This window comes from Piliocolobus tephrosceles, chromosome X (genome assembly GCF_002776525.5).
Source record: "Piliocolobus tephrosceles isolate RC106 chromosome X, ASM277652v3, whole genome shotgun sequence".
Classification (NCBI taxonomy): Eukaryota; Metazoa; Chordata; class Mammalia; order Primates; family Cercopithecidae; genus Piliocolobus; species Piliocolobus tephrosceles.
The window spans coordinates 74,861,561-74,878,553 of record NC_045455.1 but is presented as its reverse complement, the minus strand read 5'-3'; the positions used below and the strand labels follow the sequence as shown (position 1 = coordinate 74,878,553).

Genomic DNA, 16,993 nt, shown 5'->3' with positions numbered 1-16,993 from the left:
AGGAGGAAAAAAAGAAAGGAGGAGGAGGGAAAGCAAAAGAAACAGCTGAATGAGTGTCTCAAGGTAACCACAAGGTACATATTAATAAACAAGGCAAGTGGCACTTACTCTCTTCAGTCTAAAGTAACTCCGTAAGGGTTGGCACAAAAATATTTCTATCTTTGGAATTACAATATTTAAAAATACCAAAAATCTTTATAATGAAATAACTACATTGTTTTACATATGGCAACTCTGATGGTGACCTAAACATCCACATCACACACAGCATAGTCTTCCAAATGTTGCAATGGCTGAAAAGCACTGTTCTATATCTCACACCAACCCCGAAGTCTCCTATTGTCCACAATAGAATTAGCCTACATAGCCTCCATTCTCTAAGCACTGAAGGAAGGGGAGGCTATATAAATGCAGCGGGTAGGAGTGTGGGCGGTGGAACCAATCAGACCTGGGTTCAACTCCAGCTGTGCACCTTACTAGCTGAATGAGTGGGGAGAGGGAGAATGACTCTGTCTCCCTAAATTCATCTTCAATAATGTTAAGGCAGTCACAACTTCACAATATTAATGTGAAAACTAAACAGCTAATGTAAAATGGATGCTTAATATAGTGGTTCTCAATCTTGACTGTACATTAGAATCTTCTGGGAAGTGCTTAAAAATACCAATGTTCAGACCTTGACCTAGACCAATTACATCAGAAAATTCTGATGGTGAAGCCCAGGCATAAGGTTTTTTTTTTTTTTTTTTTTTTGAGACAGAGTCTCGCTCTTGTCACCTAGGCTGGAGTGCAGCGGTGTGATCTAGGCTCACTGCAACTTCCACCTCCCGGGTTCAAGCTATTCTCCTGTCTTAGCCTCCTGAGTAGCTGGGATTACAGGCACACACCACCATGCCCAGATAATTTTTGTACTTTATTTTAATAGAGATGGGGTTTTGCCATGTTGGCTAGGCTGGTCTCGAACTTCTGACCTCAAGGGATCCGCCCACCTCGACCTCCCAAAGTTCTGGGATTACAGGTGTGAGCTACTGCGCCTGGCCCACATCAGCACTTTTTTTTGTTTTGTTTTGTTTTTTTTGAGACAGAGTCTTGCTCTGTCACCCAGTCTGGAGTGCAGTGGTGGGATGTCAGCTCACTGTAACCTCCACCTCCCGGGTTCAAGCAATTCTTCTGCCTGAAGCCTCCTGAGTAGCTGGGACTACAGGCACGTGCCACTATGCCCAGCTAATTTTTGTATTTTTAGTAGAGAAAAAGTTTCACCATCTTGGCCAGCATGGTCTCAATCTCTTGACCTTGTGATCTGCCCACCTTGGCCTCCCAAAGCACTGGGATTATAGGTGTGAGCGAGTGCACCTGGCTGGCATCAGTATTTTTTAATTCCCATCCTGCAAGGTGATTCCAAGGTTGGGAACCTGAGAAGCACTGGCTTAGCATAATGCCTAGCACAGAGTAGGTACTCAATTAATGGTAGTAGCTGCTTCTATTATTACTACTTGCAAACATGCAAAAGATAGCTAATAAAATGGGACTATTATCGTGTCTGCAGTTATCTGTTTGGGAGAAAAAATATTGTAAATCTATGGAACGTTTATGGTAAATCACTGAAAGTTTGTGACTATTTTTAAACGTTCTAAAATCTAATCAGGATTAACATAATGTATTTAGAATTTTTAATTACATTCAGTATCTGCATCACGTTAAGAAAAAAAAAAAAAACTCTGAGTGGTTAGTTGGGATAATGGCTTATTCTACTTATTTAACCTTTCCTAATGAGTCAAAGTTAAAAATCAAATGTCTACAACTTAGAGAACCAAAATAAATGTAAAAAAATCAGTATCATTATTTTCCTAAAATGATACAGGATGGGAATATTTTCTATAAAAGTTACACATGAAGAGACTTCTCTTAACATTAAATTCCAGAGAAGTTTTAAGAATGTGTGGAAATTTTTCCCAACGAAACCCAAAATAAGAAAACAACAGTTACAGAAATGTTCAAGTTTACAACCAACAAAGTGAGCTTTTTTAGTCTATATAAAACATAATTTAAAGGTATTATATATTTTATATACAAAACTAATTTTCTCTCTCTCAAAAAAGATTTCAACAAGACCAACCAATAATTAAGATCTATGATTCATAAGGAGTTTGTAAATACTGAAGCTGTGACTCTGACAAATTATAGAAACTTCAGCAATGTGACATGCTGCATATATACACCTGTATATATAAAGTCTTTCAAACTTACTACTGAAGCGCTTTCTTTTTGCAGCACCTACACAAGGAATTTTGCTATGGCAGTGGTTTTTCCCAAAATGTTCATGATTTGGAGTTTTACTGCATTGTGTTTATAACAATAAAAAAGTGCCACTCTACTTGGTATAGAATCATGATTTTTCAGGATCTACACAACCCAGTTTAAAAAAAAAAGAGAAAGAATGAGATAGTTCCATCTTTACTGCTTAAGTCAGAGTAGTTGGGGTGTGTATGTGTGTGTGTGTGTGTGTGTATGTGTGTTTGGGGGATTTTTGTGACGCCTACTCACCTTTGCAATACAGCGAGTGTGCCTGCATTCACCCGGTGAATGCCATCCAACAGGACCAGCTTGCCTTCCAGAGCAGCATTCACAAGGGGTGAGGACCGCCAGGCAGTGTCTCCATTTGGAAGGGTGTATCTCTGCTGTAGCAGATCACGTGCTGTCATATCCTAAAACAAATCCCCACCACCCACCAAAGAACACGACAAATTAATTTTTAAGACATGCAAGGCAGCTCACATGGCTTTACAGAGTCACCACTGTCTGAACTTAACATTCCATATAACAACAGAGAAGTCATCTTCTCCAATCCTCAAAAAGAAAGCTCTTCAGAAAGTCTTTTTTTGGTCATTTTAAGAATTTTTCCATTACTTATTACATAATATAGTGAGAGTGAGAGGTTTTTTTCCCTTCTTCATATTTAGCATTTTCTTCCACTTTTAAAATGTAAGTTTACATAATGACAGTAATTTCTACCTGAATAACAGAATTTAACTCAATCAGCTCTATTCCTGTGTTTTTGTATGCCAGCTCTTATGGTGACCTAACCATCCATGTGTTGACTCAATTTCAAAATGAAGAATCTTGTAGTATAGTTTGAAGTCGGGTAGCGTGATGCCTCCAGCTTTGTTCTTTTGACTTAGGATTGTCTTGGCAATGCAGGCTCTTTTTTGGTTCCATATGAACTTTAAAGCAGTTTTTTCCAATTCTGTGAAGAAACTCATTGGTAGCTTGACGGGGATGGCATTGAATCTATAAATTACTTGGGCAGTATGGCCATTTTCACGATATTGATTCTTCCTATCCATGAGCATGGTATGTTCTTCCATTTGTTTGTGTCCTCTTTTATTACACTGAGCAGTGGTTTGTAGTTCTCCTTGAAGAGATCCTTTACATCCCTTGTAAGTTGGATTCCTAGGTATTTTATTCTCTTTGAGGCAATTGTGAATGGAAGTTCACTCATGATTTGGCTCTCTGTTTGTTATTGGTGTATAAGAATGCTTGTGATTTTTGTACATTAATTTTGTATCCTGGGAACTAGAAGTACCATATGACCCAGCCATCCCATTACCGGGTATATACCCAAAGGATTATAAATCATGCTGCTACAAAGACACATGCACACGTATGTTCATTGCGGCACTATTCACGATAGCAAAGACTTGGAATCAACCCACATGTCCATCAGTGACAGACTGGATTAAGAAAATGTGGCACATATACACCATGGAATACCATGCAGCCATAATAAAGGATGAGTTTGTGTCCTTTGTAGGGACATGGATGCAGCTGGAAACCATCATTCTTAGCAAACTATCACAAGAACAGAAAACCAAACACCGCATGTTCTCACTCATAGGTGGGAACTGAACAATGAGATCACTTGGACTCGGGAAGGGGAACATCACACACCGGGGCCTATTATGGGGAGGGGGAGGGGGAAGGGATTGCATTGGGAGTTATACCTGATGTAAATGACGAGTTGATGGGTGCAGCACACCAACATGGCACAAGTATACATATGCAACAAACTTGCACGTTATGCACATGTACCCTAGAACTTAAAGTATAATAATAAAAAATAAAATAAAATAAAATGAAGAATCATGCAAACTCAACATGCAGAGATGTTTATCAATAATGTGCATTTTCTTGCAGTTGATGAGTTTCCCTGAGAAGCTATGCTAGGACCATCACGGGGACTCATTTTATTTAAAGAGACTTCATAATGGAGGAAATTGAGGACAGTTATCAGATGAGGTACAGGAATTGGGAAACAATAGCATAGCACTTACAAGCAATTTTTAAAAGCACACACACAATGTGCTAACAATAAAACAGTGTAACAGACTTAAGTAAACTATTAATAGTTGTGGCATATAAAAGTTTATCTACTGTAAAAAAAAAACTGGAGCTATATAATATGAGCAATTTTTTCTTACATGCATTAATGTGGATAGTTTCTTTTCTACCACCTTCAGATACATTTTGTGTGACTTATAGCAAACAGAAGTCAAACACATTTACAGTCACTTTTATCCAAATATTTAAAGTCTTCTGTAAATTCTTGGCGACATACTCCCAACTTTCAACAGATAGAAAACTAATGAATTTGCTTTATATTTATAATGGCAACGAATCTGTATTGAAACCAAGATTAAAATTTAAGTCTTAATTATTTTACCCTTCTCACTATCAAGAAAGTACTGACTAAATGGCTATTATTAAAAATTTTAAAAACAACAGATGCTGTCGAGGTTCTGTAGAAAAAGGAACATTTTTACACTGTTGGTGGGAGTGTAAATTAGTTCAACCATTGTGGAAGACAGTGTGGCACTTCCTCAAAGACCTAGAGGCAGAAATACCATTCAACCCAGCAATCCCATTACTGAGTATATACCCAAAGGGATATAAATCATTCTATTATAAAGACACAAGCATGCATATGTTCATTGCAGCACTATTCACAAGAGCAAAGACATGGAATCAACCTAAATGCCCATCAATGATAGACTGGATAAAGAAAATGTGGTAAATATACACCACGGAATACTATGCAGCCATAAAAAGGAACTAGATCATGTCCTCTGCAGGGACATGGATGGAGCTGGAGGCCATTATTCTTAGCAAACTAACGCAGGAACAGAAAACCAAATACCACACGTTCTCACTTATAAGTGGAAGCTGAATGATGAGAACACATGCACACATGGTGGGGAACAACACTACACTGCAGCCTGTCAGAGGGTGAGTGGAGGGAGGAGGGAGAGCATCAGGAAGAATAGCTAATGGATGGTGGGCTTAATACCTAGGTGATGGGATGATCTGTGCAGCAAACCACCACGGCACACGTTCACCTATGTAACAAACCTGCACATCCTGCACTGTACCCCGAACTTAAAAGTTGGAAATTTTTTAAAAAGTACTGACTGAGGAAGTATGAATAGGCTCATTTTGAATCATAAAGACCTTCAAAAAACAGTAACATTCAAACTCAGCAAGTTCCCGTAACCTTAAAAGGCTGGTTTTGACACATTGTCAAAATTTGTCCTTTTTAAATAACTTTATTTAATTCTTCAACTATGAATTCTAAATTCTATGCGAACTATATGAGCAATATCACTCTCTTGTTGCCAATGACAGTTACAACAACCAAGACTAAATTGATCACCATCATCCGTGTTTACTGAGCCAGTCATGACATTCCTCATCTTTTCCTGGGCCCAAGCAAAAGATTCATTCCCACTCATGTTCATGCTACAGAAAACCAAAGGGATCACTCTCAAGGAGAACAGGATAAAATCAAAATAAGTGTCTGTGGGTCATTTTTACAGTCAAACTATAACAAAAATCCTATATTATATATGTATATACATACGCATATATGTGTGTGTATATATGTATGTATACAAATATAAACACACACAGAATTTTTTTAAGTAAACATTAAAACAGATAAATTTAAAGAAAACTCTTGGTATGAATTATTCCAGAAAAATATTTGCCATAGAGTCACATCACACATTACCTTGGAAAAGTAAACAAAGAAACAGAAAACACAGTTTAGCCCGGTGGTTCAAAATTAAAGATACATTATCAGAAACAGCTGGGGAACTTTTGAAACCTATATAAACTTAAGCTCCACCACCCTGACGATTCTGATTCATCAGGGCCAACATGGGGCCTACCATCTGTTTTTTATTAAACAACATAGATGATTCTGATATGCCTCCCAGGTGGGAAACGCTGCTTTAAAAGACATTAAATTAAAATTCACTTATTTATACCCTTCCTTGTTCTAATATGATGTGAGACTGCAAAAAGATATACAAAATGCACAACAAAATAACATAAATTAAAAGTAAAGTTTAAAAATAAGGGAAAGAGTAGGCTCTATTTTAAGCATTCCTATTGGAATTCAGAGAGGAGAGATGAAGGCATTCAATTAATATTATATTTTCAAAGAAACTAATGGATGTTAATTTTGAAAATCACAGCTTCAGACTGAAAACAGCTGATATCCTGGCCCCATTAAAGGTCAGGAGTCTTTCGCTTGGGTCCAGCATAAGATGAGGAATGTTGTGACTTTAGCAGACATAAGAGGCTCAGACTCCTAAAGAGCTGAGGCTAAAAACTGGTACCATTTTTTTAAAACTTTCAATAGAAAGAATTCCTCATTCTCATACCAACATATCTGAATCACCATTCTGTGCATGATATTAAAAAGCACCATTTCATTTGGTCATGATTCCAAAGTATTTTTATACCTTATTAATTCACAGGTTGTATACAGTGTTTACCTTATTCAAGTAAGCAAACATTTACTAATAGAGATGATGAGAAAGACAACTAGTACATAGGGCTCTTCTTTTCTAGTCTAGTAGTTGGAGACTCCCTTACATTTGCTAAAGTAAAATGAATGATTATTTGTTGCTATACAATATGCAGCAGCAGAACAATATAGCTCAGTGCTGTAAATGCCAAACAAAGCTATAGACCAGAAATGTTCTTCCTCTTTTCAATCTTCATTTCTTAGAAGACTAGCTCAGTTAAATTTTATCACCTAAACTCTGTATACCATCACATTAGAAAGAGCCATTCTTCATTTCTAATAAACACACACGTGCAGATAGACAAATGGATGATAGATAGATAGATAGATAGATAGATAGATAGATAGATAGATAGATAGATAGATAGATAGACAGAGATTTTTAAAAAGTATTTTGTAGAGACAAGTTCTCACTCTGTTGTCCAGGCTGGTCTTGAACTCCTGGCCTCCAGCAATCCTCACACTTCAGCCTCCCAGAGTGGCAAGATTACAGGCATGAGCCACTGCCAATTTCTAATAAACCTTTGCATCAAAATAAAAACCTTCCTAAGCGAAAGAAAAGCACTCCCTTTAATATAAGCTATTGGTTTTCATAATTAAGAACTTCTATTGAAAGACAAACATTTCAGCTCTTCCTTAAAGAGATAGTTGGCCCTACTTTCCCCAGTATTAGTTATTATCAGAAGCTATTTTCAATTGTGTGAAAGTGCAAGGACACCAAAGTAAAACTAAACTTTCACAGAACAACTGAATCTAATCAAATCTAATTAATAAAACTTTTTCAGCATAGGCTGAATGGGGAAGTGATATGAACTAATTTCAGATAATAAGCTAATGTTTAAAACAAAGTAACATCATTTTCAAGGGTTTCTGTCTATACAATATTTGGTTTGTAGTACCATGAAATTATTGTTTTAATATCTTTAACAGACACTGCATCATTGAGTTGTGAAAAATATATATCATTTCCTCATTCTTCCCATCTACATGCACATCACTATCAGCAAGTAGAAATGCAAATTTCTTTTTACAAGTGTGCTTATTCCATACGGGCATTTGGTAAACACCCTAATAAAAATCAAGAAAAAATCAAGGTCCTCATTTTTGCATATATTTTTCTTATCCTGAAACTCTTGAACTTAAGAGAATAAAAATAGCACTAATGATATCATAGAGCCTGATCCACTTCCTCTTTCTGCATTTCCTTAACATTTTTAAAATAACAGGACATGAAATTCAATTCCTTTAGGTCTACCATTGTCTAACCTTAACACCTCACTTTCATTCAGATCCCTGGAAAACATCCATATATCTCTTACGATTCCATGTCAATTGGAATTATGTTCTTTTGATTTGTAACAGAGAAACTCTACTGAAAATAAAAATGTCCTGTTAATATGAGAGGCATAACTCAAGAAATGCATCAGAGAATATAAATTTGACCTTTAAATGATCTAAGCTAACTTTTTTTAGAATTCCTTTGAGAAATCCAGATATAGTCAATAGCTCAATAAAATAACTGTACAAAGTGGTTGTGTCTGTACAAAGTGGTTGTGTTATCTAGAATAACATTAGAATTATTTTTCCAAGGCATAATGTCATTCAGAAAAAAAATCTGAAAATATAGTACATTTTTAGTGTATAAAGAAATGTGAGCTACCTGTCTTCTTACTAATACTAAAGTAAAATTTTACATTATAATGCACATATAACTGTCTTACAGGAAATTAAAATGATTGTAGCAAAAGTACAATATCCAAGTACATATAGAGTATGACTTCAACCAGGTTTTAAAAACATACATTTCTACCACATATATAAACCCAAGAGTTTCCGAAAGTATTTAAGTTGGCTTGCAAAAATATGCTTAATACAATGTATTATAAAATTAAACACAAGTGGACAAGGAAAACTAAACAAGGAAAGGTGAAACTAAGAGGAAAAAATAATATATAAAATATATCTGAACAGTCTCAAATTTGAATCTAATCTAATATCCAACATAAAGAGTGACATATTAAAAAAAAGTTACAGGTGCTCATGTATTAGTTTGCTGAGAATGATGGTTTCCAGCTTCATCCATTTCCCTGTAAAGGACATGAACTCATCCTTTTTATGGCTGCATAGTATTCCATGATGTATATGTGCCACATTTTCTTTATCCAGTCTCTCATTGATGGGCATTTGGGTTGCTTCCAAGTCTTTGCTATTGCAAATAGTGCCGCAATAAACATACGTGTGCATGTGTCTTTATAGAATGATTTACAACCCTTTGGGTATAGACACAGTAATGGGATTGCTTGGTCAAATGGTATTTCTGGTTCTAGATCCTTGAGGAATTGATTGCCACACTGTCTTCCACAATGGTTGAACTAATTTGCACTCCCACCAACAGTTTAAAAGCGTTCCCATTTCCCCATATCCTCTCTAGCATCTGTTGTTTCCTGACTTTTTAATGATTGCCATTCTTACTGGCATGAGATGGTATCTCATTGTGGTTTTGATTTGCATTTCTCTGATGGCGAGTGATGATGAGCATTTTTTCATGTGTCTTTTGGCTGCATAAATGTCTTCTTTTGAGAAGTATCTGCTCATATCCTTTGCCCACTTTTTGATGGGGTTGTTTTTTTCTTGTACATTTGTTTAAGTCCCTTGTAGATTCTAGATATTAGCTCTTTGTCAGATGGATAGATTGCAAAAATTTTCTCCCATTCCATAGGTTGTCTGTTCACTCTAATGATAGTTTCTTTTGCTTTGCAGAAGCTCTTTAGTTTAATTAGATCCCATTTGTCAATTTTGGCTTTTGTTGCCATTCCTTTTGGTGTTTTGGATATGAAGTCTTTGCCCATGCCTATGTCCTGAATGGTATTGCCTAGGTTTTCTTCTAGGGTTTCAGTTTCTAGTTTTCCTAACACCATTTATTAAATAGGGAATCCTTTCCCTATTGTTTTTGTCAGGTTTGTCAAAGATTAGACGGTTGTACATGTGTGATGTTATATCTGAGGCATCTGTTCTGTTCCATTAGTCTGTATATCTGTTCTGGTACCAGTACCATGCTGTTTTGGTTACTGCAGCCTTGTAGAACAGTTTGAAGTCAGGTAGCATGATGCCTCCAGCTTTGTTCATTTTGCTCAGGATTGTCTTGGCTATACAGGCTCTTTTTTGGTTCCATATGAAATTTAAAGTAGTTTTTTCTAATTCTGTGAAGAAAGTCAGTGGTAGCTTGATGGGGATAGCATTGAATCTATAAATTACTTTGGGCAGTATGACCATTTTCATGATACTGATTTTTCCTATCCATGAGCATGGGATGTTTTTCCATTTGTTTGTGTCCTCTCTGATTTCCTTGAGCAGTGGTTTGTAGTTCTCCTTGAACAGGTACTTCACATCCTTTGTAAGTTGTATTCCTAAGTATTTTATTATCTTTGTAGCAATTGTGAATGGGAGTTCACTCAAGTTTTGGCTCTCTGTTTGTCTATTATTGGTGTATAGAAATGCTTGTGATTTCTGCATATTGACTTGGTATCCCAAACGCTGCATGTTCTCACTCATAAGTGGGAGTTGAATGAGACCACATGGACATAGGGAGGGGAACATCACACACTGGGGCCTGTCTGGGATGGAGGGGCTAGAGGAGGGATAGCATTAGGAAAATTACCTAATGTAGGCGACAGGTTGATGGGTGCAGCAAACCACCATGGTACGTGTACACCTATGTAACAAACCTGCACGTTCTGCACATGTATCTCAGAACTTAAAGTATTAAAAAAAAAAAAGTTACAGGTAGTAGCTCATGCTTGTAATTCTAGCACTTTGGGAGGCTAAAGTAGGCTGATCGCTTGAGCTCAGGAGTTCAAGACCAGCCTGGGCAACATGGCGAAACCCCATCTCTACAAAAACTACAAAAAAATTGCCAGGCATGGTGGTGCACACCTGTAGTCCCAGCTACTTGGAGGGCTGAGGCACAAGGATCACTTGAGGCCGGGAGGTGGAGGCTGCAGTGAGCCAAGATTGCACCACTGCACTCTAGCCTGGGTGACAAAGTGAGACCCTGTCTTGAAAAAAAAAAAAAGTTACATAAGTCATAACACTCACAACATCAACACCAAATCAGAAGCAGCACTACAATTCTTGATAATAAAACTGAGAAAAATTTGTCTCATGGGTCAGGTCATCCTATAGAGAACAACATGTTAAAGAGTTAAAAATAGAAGTAACAATAGTTATTGCAGCCAATCTTTATGGAAAGCCTAACAAGTGTCAGGTACTTTGCATATGTTAACTCATATAATCCTTATAACCTGAAAAGCCATGTACAATTATAATCTTCACTTTACAGAGAAGAAAACTGAGGTATGAAAAGGTTAAACAATTTACCCAATCAAGTACACACAGCTAGCAGGCAGAGGAGCCAGACTGTCCTCAAGTATATTATTACAATGAACAGAGCACAAATTTCACTAAAAGAAATTCCATAAGGATAGAGCTGGATTGGATTAATCAACCCATGAATAGATTGTAGAGTTAATATAGGAATGCACCAATAACACACCTCTCAGGCTAGCTTCACAAATTAACTTCTAATAAGTCTCAATCATCTTCTTTGACAAGAGTTAAAAAGTGTGACTATTATGCTAACCACTCCCCTAACAGACCTCAAATACAGCTAGTCTTCATTGCTGTTTTAAAACTTCTTTCAAAACATATAAAAACGATTGAAATAAAAATGCTTTAGTTAAAAGTAAGTACATCTCTAAGTAGATATGATTTTTCATTCTCATTTCTGAATTAAAAATAGAAACAATAGGCATTTAATATTTTTTCAGTTGGGGTAAATAAGCACTAATAATGATTTTGTTTTCCAAAGGAAACCAGCTGAATTTCTGTAGGCTTTTCAGGTCAACCTCAAATGAGTTTTACTTAAGCAAAACTTATTATGCCAGGAAAATACCATACCAGTAGTATAAACAAGAAGAAAACCTGGGACTTATGTGAATAAAAGAATATACCAAGAATAAGCCATCGACTGTGCAATACAGTATTAACTACGCCCACACCTATTAGTGGCAGTGGAATACTACATAAATATTGTATAAACATACAATGTTAATAATTTTTAGGTCCTGAAATAGAAATGAAGCCATTATTTCCGGAATCAAAGCATGCTCAGTGAACAGAACACAGGCATGCTGCCAACATTCCTCAGTGTCATTTATGTTTGATCTCAAAAAGGCCTCTCGTTTTACATATATTATAAAATTATTTGTAAACTCTTTCATCCTTCTCCCTCAAGTTCCTCTTTTGAAGAACTATTTTTAACCTGTAGCACATAAAATCAACTCCCTTTTATGTACAGGATGAGATGTTGACGTTACAAGCCTACTATGATTGACTTCAGCTACTCTGCTGTCAATGGGTGAAAAGTTGATTTTGCAGTTGTATGCACGGTAAGCACTGGAATCTACTGCAAGATAATCTGTTGTAGTTAAAGATTTATATAATGAATACAGAATAAATTTCTCTCATTGAAGATAACCAGAAGTCAAACCCACTATGTTACTAACAACTGATTCAACTAAAAGACATCTTAATAAAGATGCAAAATTAAATATAAACGTAAGGTCAGTATAGGTGCAGATAATACAATTATGTACTCAATCAAGATACACAACCAAATACCCTCATATTATCCTTCCTATACTACAAAGGCTAGAAAACTAGAAACATCATTTTTTAAAGTCTGTGCAGCTAGAGTTCTATTCATGAACCAAGTTCCACCAAGCATTCTCATGTACAAGAGACTGGGAAAATGGCAGCGAACAATGGGAGTAAGGGAGCAGCCGGCACAAAGAAAACTGCTCTTCCAGGGCGTCAGTAGCTAAATTCCTCCTGGTACTACCACTCCTTACTGGGTAAAATGTAAATTGCATTCTCTGTTTCTCCCAGAAATTTTGTAAATTAGCTAACACTCTGTAAATAATATCTTTTCATTTTAGAGACTGGGTACTACTGTTCACCAGAAAGCCAGAACTTAAGGATGATGATATTTAAAAAGTAAATCGACTTGTTAAAGGTTGTAAAGAAAATGTTGACAGACAACTAAGTACATTAAGAAGGATAAGAAGAGTTTCACAAGGCAAGAAGCAGAGATGCAACAGATTAAAACCCCAGCATGTACAAACTAAAGAATCATATTTTACTCAAATAGTACTACAAAGTTTGTTGCATTTTATCACAAATGTTAGACTTCCTTAGAAAAACAGGTGTGAAAGTAGCAACAAATTCTAGTTTAAGTATCTGCAATAAGCTAAACACCTAAATCAAGAAGTTAGAAAAACTTCAAATCAACAATCTAACATCACAGCTAGAGGAACCAGAAAAAACAAGAATAACCTAACCTCAAAGCTAGCAGAAGAAAAGAAATAACTAAAATCAGAGCAGAACTGAATAAAACTGAGACTGAAAAATTCATACAAAGGATCAACTAACCCAAAATTTGGTTATCTAAAAGAATAAACAAGATAGACCACTAGCGAAATTAACAAAAAAAGAGAGAAGATCCAAATAAGCACAATCAGAAATGACAAGGGTAACATTACACCCAATCCTACAGAAATACAGATCATTAATGACTATTATAAACACGTCTCTGCACACAACTAGAAAATCTAGAGGAAATGGGATAAATTCCTGGAAACACACAACCTCCCAAGACTGAATTGGGAAGAAACTGAAACCCAAAACAGACCAATATCAAGTTCTGAAATTGAATCAGTAATAAAAAACTTACCAACAAACACAACCCTGGACCAGATGGATTCATAGCTGAATTCTACCAGACATCAAAAAAGAGCTGGTACCAATTCTACTGAAACTATTCAAAACAACTGAGGAATAAGGACTCCTCTCTAACGCATTCTACAAAGCTAGCATCATTCTGATACCAAAATCTGGCAAAGACACAAGAAAGAAAGGTGACTATAGGCCAATAGCCTTGATGAACATGGACACAAAAATCCTCAACAAAATACTAGGAAAACATACCCAGCAGCAAATAAAAGTTAATTCACCACAGTCAAGTAGGCTTTATTCCTGGGACACAGAGTGGGTTCAACATACGCAAATCAATAAATATGATCACCACATAAACAGAATTAAAAGCAAAAGTCATTTTGATCATCTCACTAGACACAGAAAAAGCTTTCAATAAAATCCAACATCCATTTATGATAAAAACCCTCAACAACCTAGGCACTGAAGGAACATACCTCAAAATAATATAATAAGAGCCATCTATGACAAACCCACAGGCAACATCACATTGAATGGGCAAAAGCTGGAAGCATTTCCCTTAACAACTGAACAAGACAAGGATGCCCACTCTCATAACTCCTATTCAATATAGTACTAGAAGTCCTAGCCAGAGCAATCAGGCAAGACAAAGAAATAAAAGGCATCCAAATAGGAAGATAGGAAGTCAAACTATTTATCTTCCCACATTATATGATTCTATACCTAGAAAACCCCAGAGACTCCCTCAAAAGGCTCCTAGAACACATGTCAGTAAAACTTCAGGATACAAAACCAATGAACAAAAATCAGTAGCATTCCTACACACCAATAACATTTAACATTGAATGGATACACCAGTAACATTCAACCTTTAAAGTATATACCAACACATTCAAGCTGAATGCGTCAGAAGCACATTTCCATTTACAATAGTTGCAAAAAAAAAAAAAAAAGAAAAAGTTAAATAAAATACCTAGGAATACATGTAACCAAGGGGGTGAAAGATCTCTGCAAGGAGAACTATAAAACACTGCTGAAAAAAATCATAGATGACACAAACTAATGGAAAAATATTCCATGCTCATGGATTAGGAAAAAAAAAAATCGTTAAAATGGCCGTACTGCCCAAAGCAATTTACAGACTCAATGCTATTCCTAACAAACTCTCAATGTCATTTACCACACAAATAGAAAAAATTGTTTTAAAATTCATATGGAACCAAAAAAGGCCCAAACAGCCACAGCAATCCTAAGCAAAAAGAACAAAGCCAGAGGCATCACATTACACGACTTCATGAAAAGACACTTCTCAAAAGACATACAAGTGGCCAAAAAATATATATGAAATAATGCTCAACATCACTAATCATTAGAGGAATGCAAATCAAAAAAAATATGAAAAATGCTCAACATCACTAATCATTAGAGAAATGCAAATCAAAACAACAATGAGATACCCTTTCACATCAGTTATAATGGCTATTATGAAAAAGTCAAAAAAAAAATGCTGGTGAGATTGCGGAAAAAAGGGAACGCTTATACACTGTTTGTGGGAATGTTAGTTCAGCCACTGCGGAAAGCAGTTTGGAGATTTCTCAAAGAACTTAGAACTATCATCATTTGACCTAGCAATCCTATTACCGGGTATATGCCCAAAGGAAAATAAATAGTTCCACCAAAAAGACACACGCATGTGTATGTTTACTGCAGTACTATTCACAACAGCAAAGACATGGAAGCAAACTAGGTAAACATCAATGGTGAACTGGATTTTAAAAATGTAATATATATATATATACACCATTAAATAATATGCAGCCATAAAATAGAATGAAATCACATCCTCTGCAACAACATGGATGGAGCTGGAGGACATTACAAGCAAACTAACGTAGAAACAGAAAACCAAATACCACATGTTCTCACTCATAAGTGGGATCTAAACATCGAGTACACACAGACGTAGAGATGGGAACAATAGACAATGGAGACTACTGAGTGGGAGGGAAGAAGTGAAGGGTGAGGGCTGAAAAATAACTGTTGGATACTATGCTACCTGGATATTAAGACCATTCATACCCCAAACCACAGCATAACACAATATACCCATGTAACAAACCTGCACATGTACCTCCTGAATCTAAAATAAAAGTTGAAATTAAAAATAAAATAAATATCTGCAATAATATTTGCCTTATAATAAGCTTTTTAGTTCTTTTTTTTTTTTTTTTTTTAAGAGACAGGTCTCCCTATATTGTCCAGGCTGACTATTCATAACCGCAATCATAGTGTATCACAGTGTTGAATTCCTGAGCTCAAGTGATCCATCCGCCCAAGTAGGTGGGAATACAGGTGTGTGCCACTGTGCCAAGCTTATAATAAATTAGTTTCTAACAGCAAGTAACAAGATATGAAATCAAGGTTGGAATAATTATGAATTACCTGTTTGGTATTCAATAAAGACACCCGGAGCAGACACTGCATTTGACCACCCTTAACACCACTCAGATCCCTGTTAGTCAGCCACATGAGGGGTAGCACTTGTGAAAGGATGGGTACAAAACGAGGAAGGCTGGGTTATTCAATTCCACTTCTGTGACTTCCTTATTATGTGATAAATGAGTGAAATGAGTAAAATATCTTTAGAATTAAATGAGATAATGCCTGGCACCTAATGGGTATTTAATAAATGATGGCTGAATCTGAATCAAGTGAAGAAACAAACTATAAATATGTTAAATTTTAAATAAACAGTAAGTCTCAGTTCACAATTCAGCACAGTAATGGAAGTGATATGACAATGCTGCATACAATTAAATGACAGAAAATTCCTATCTTAGAAATTAAAGTTAATATTGAAGCAGGTAAAAATAGTAAAGAAAAGCTGACAACAGAGGTCATTTAAAAATAATCTAAAATTTTCAGGCCAGGCACAGTGGCTCATGCCTATAATCCCAGCACTTTGGGAGGCCAAGGCAGGTGGATCACCTGAGGCCAGGAGTTCAAGACCAGCCTGACCAACATAGTGAAACCCTGTCTCTACTAAAAATACAAAAATGAGCCAGGTATGGTGGTGCACACCCGTAATCCCAGCTACTCGGGAGGCTGAGGCAGGAGAACTGCCTGAGCTCTGCAGGCAGAGGTTGCAGTGAGCCGAGATCATGCCACTGCACTCCAGCCTAGTTGACACAGCAAGATTCTGTCTCAAAAAATTAATAATCTAAAATTTCCAAAATTTACTTATTCATTCAAATACATATTGAATATATACATGAAGAGAGAGAGAGAGAACCAGCCTACTGCTTCCAAATCACTGTTTCAGGTGCTGAGGAT

General features: G+C 36.3%; 1 protein-coding gene across 2 annotated transcripts in view; it reads right to left on the bottom strand.

Annotated features, from left to right (window-relative positions):
• The window catches only part of VWA8 (von Willebrand factor A domain containing 8), a 390,434-nt gene that overhangs the window by 269,371 nt on the left and 104,070 nt on the right, over nucleotides 1-16,993 (bottom strand). For both annotated transcript variants that reach the window (XM_023208911.1, XM_023208909.2), the window contains exon 13: nucleotides 2,545-2,705. In XM_023208911.1, the coding sequence (XP_023064679.1) occupies nucleotides 2,545-2,705 (161 nt within the window). The remainder of the gene's footprint in view (nucleotides 1-2,544; nucleotides 2,706-16,993) is intronic.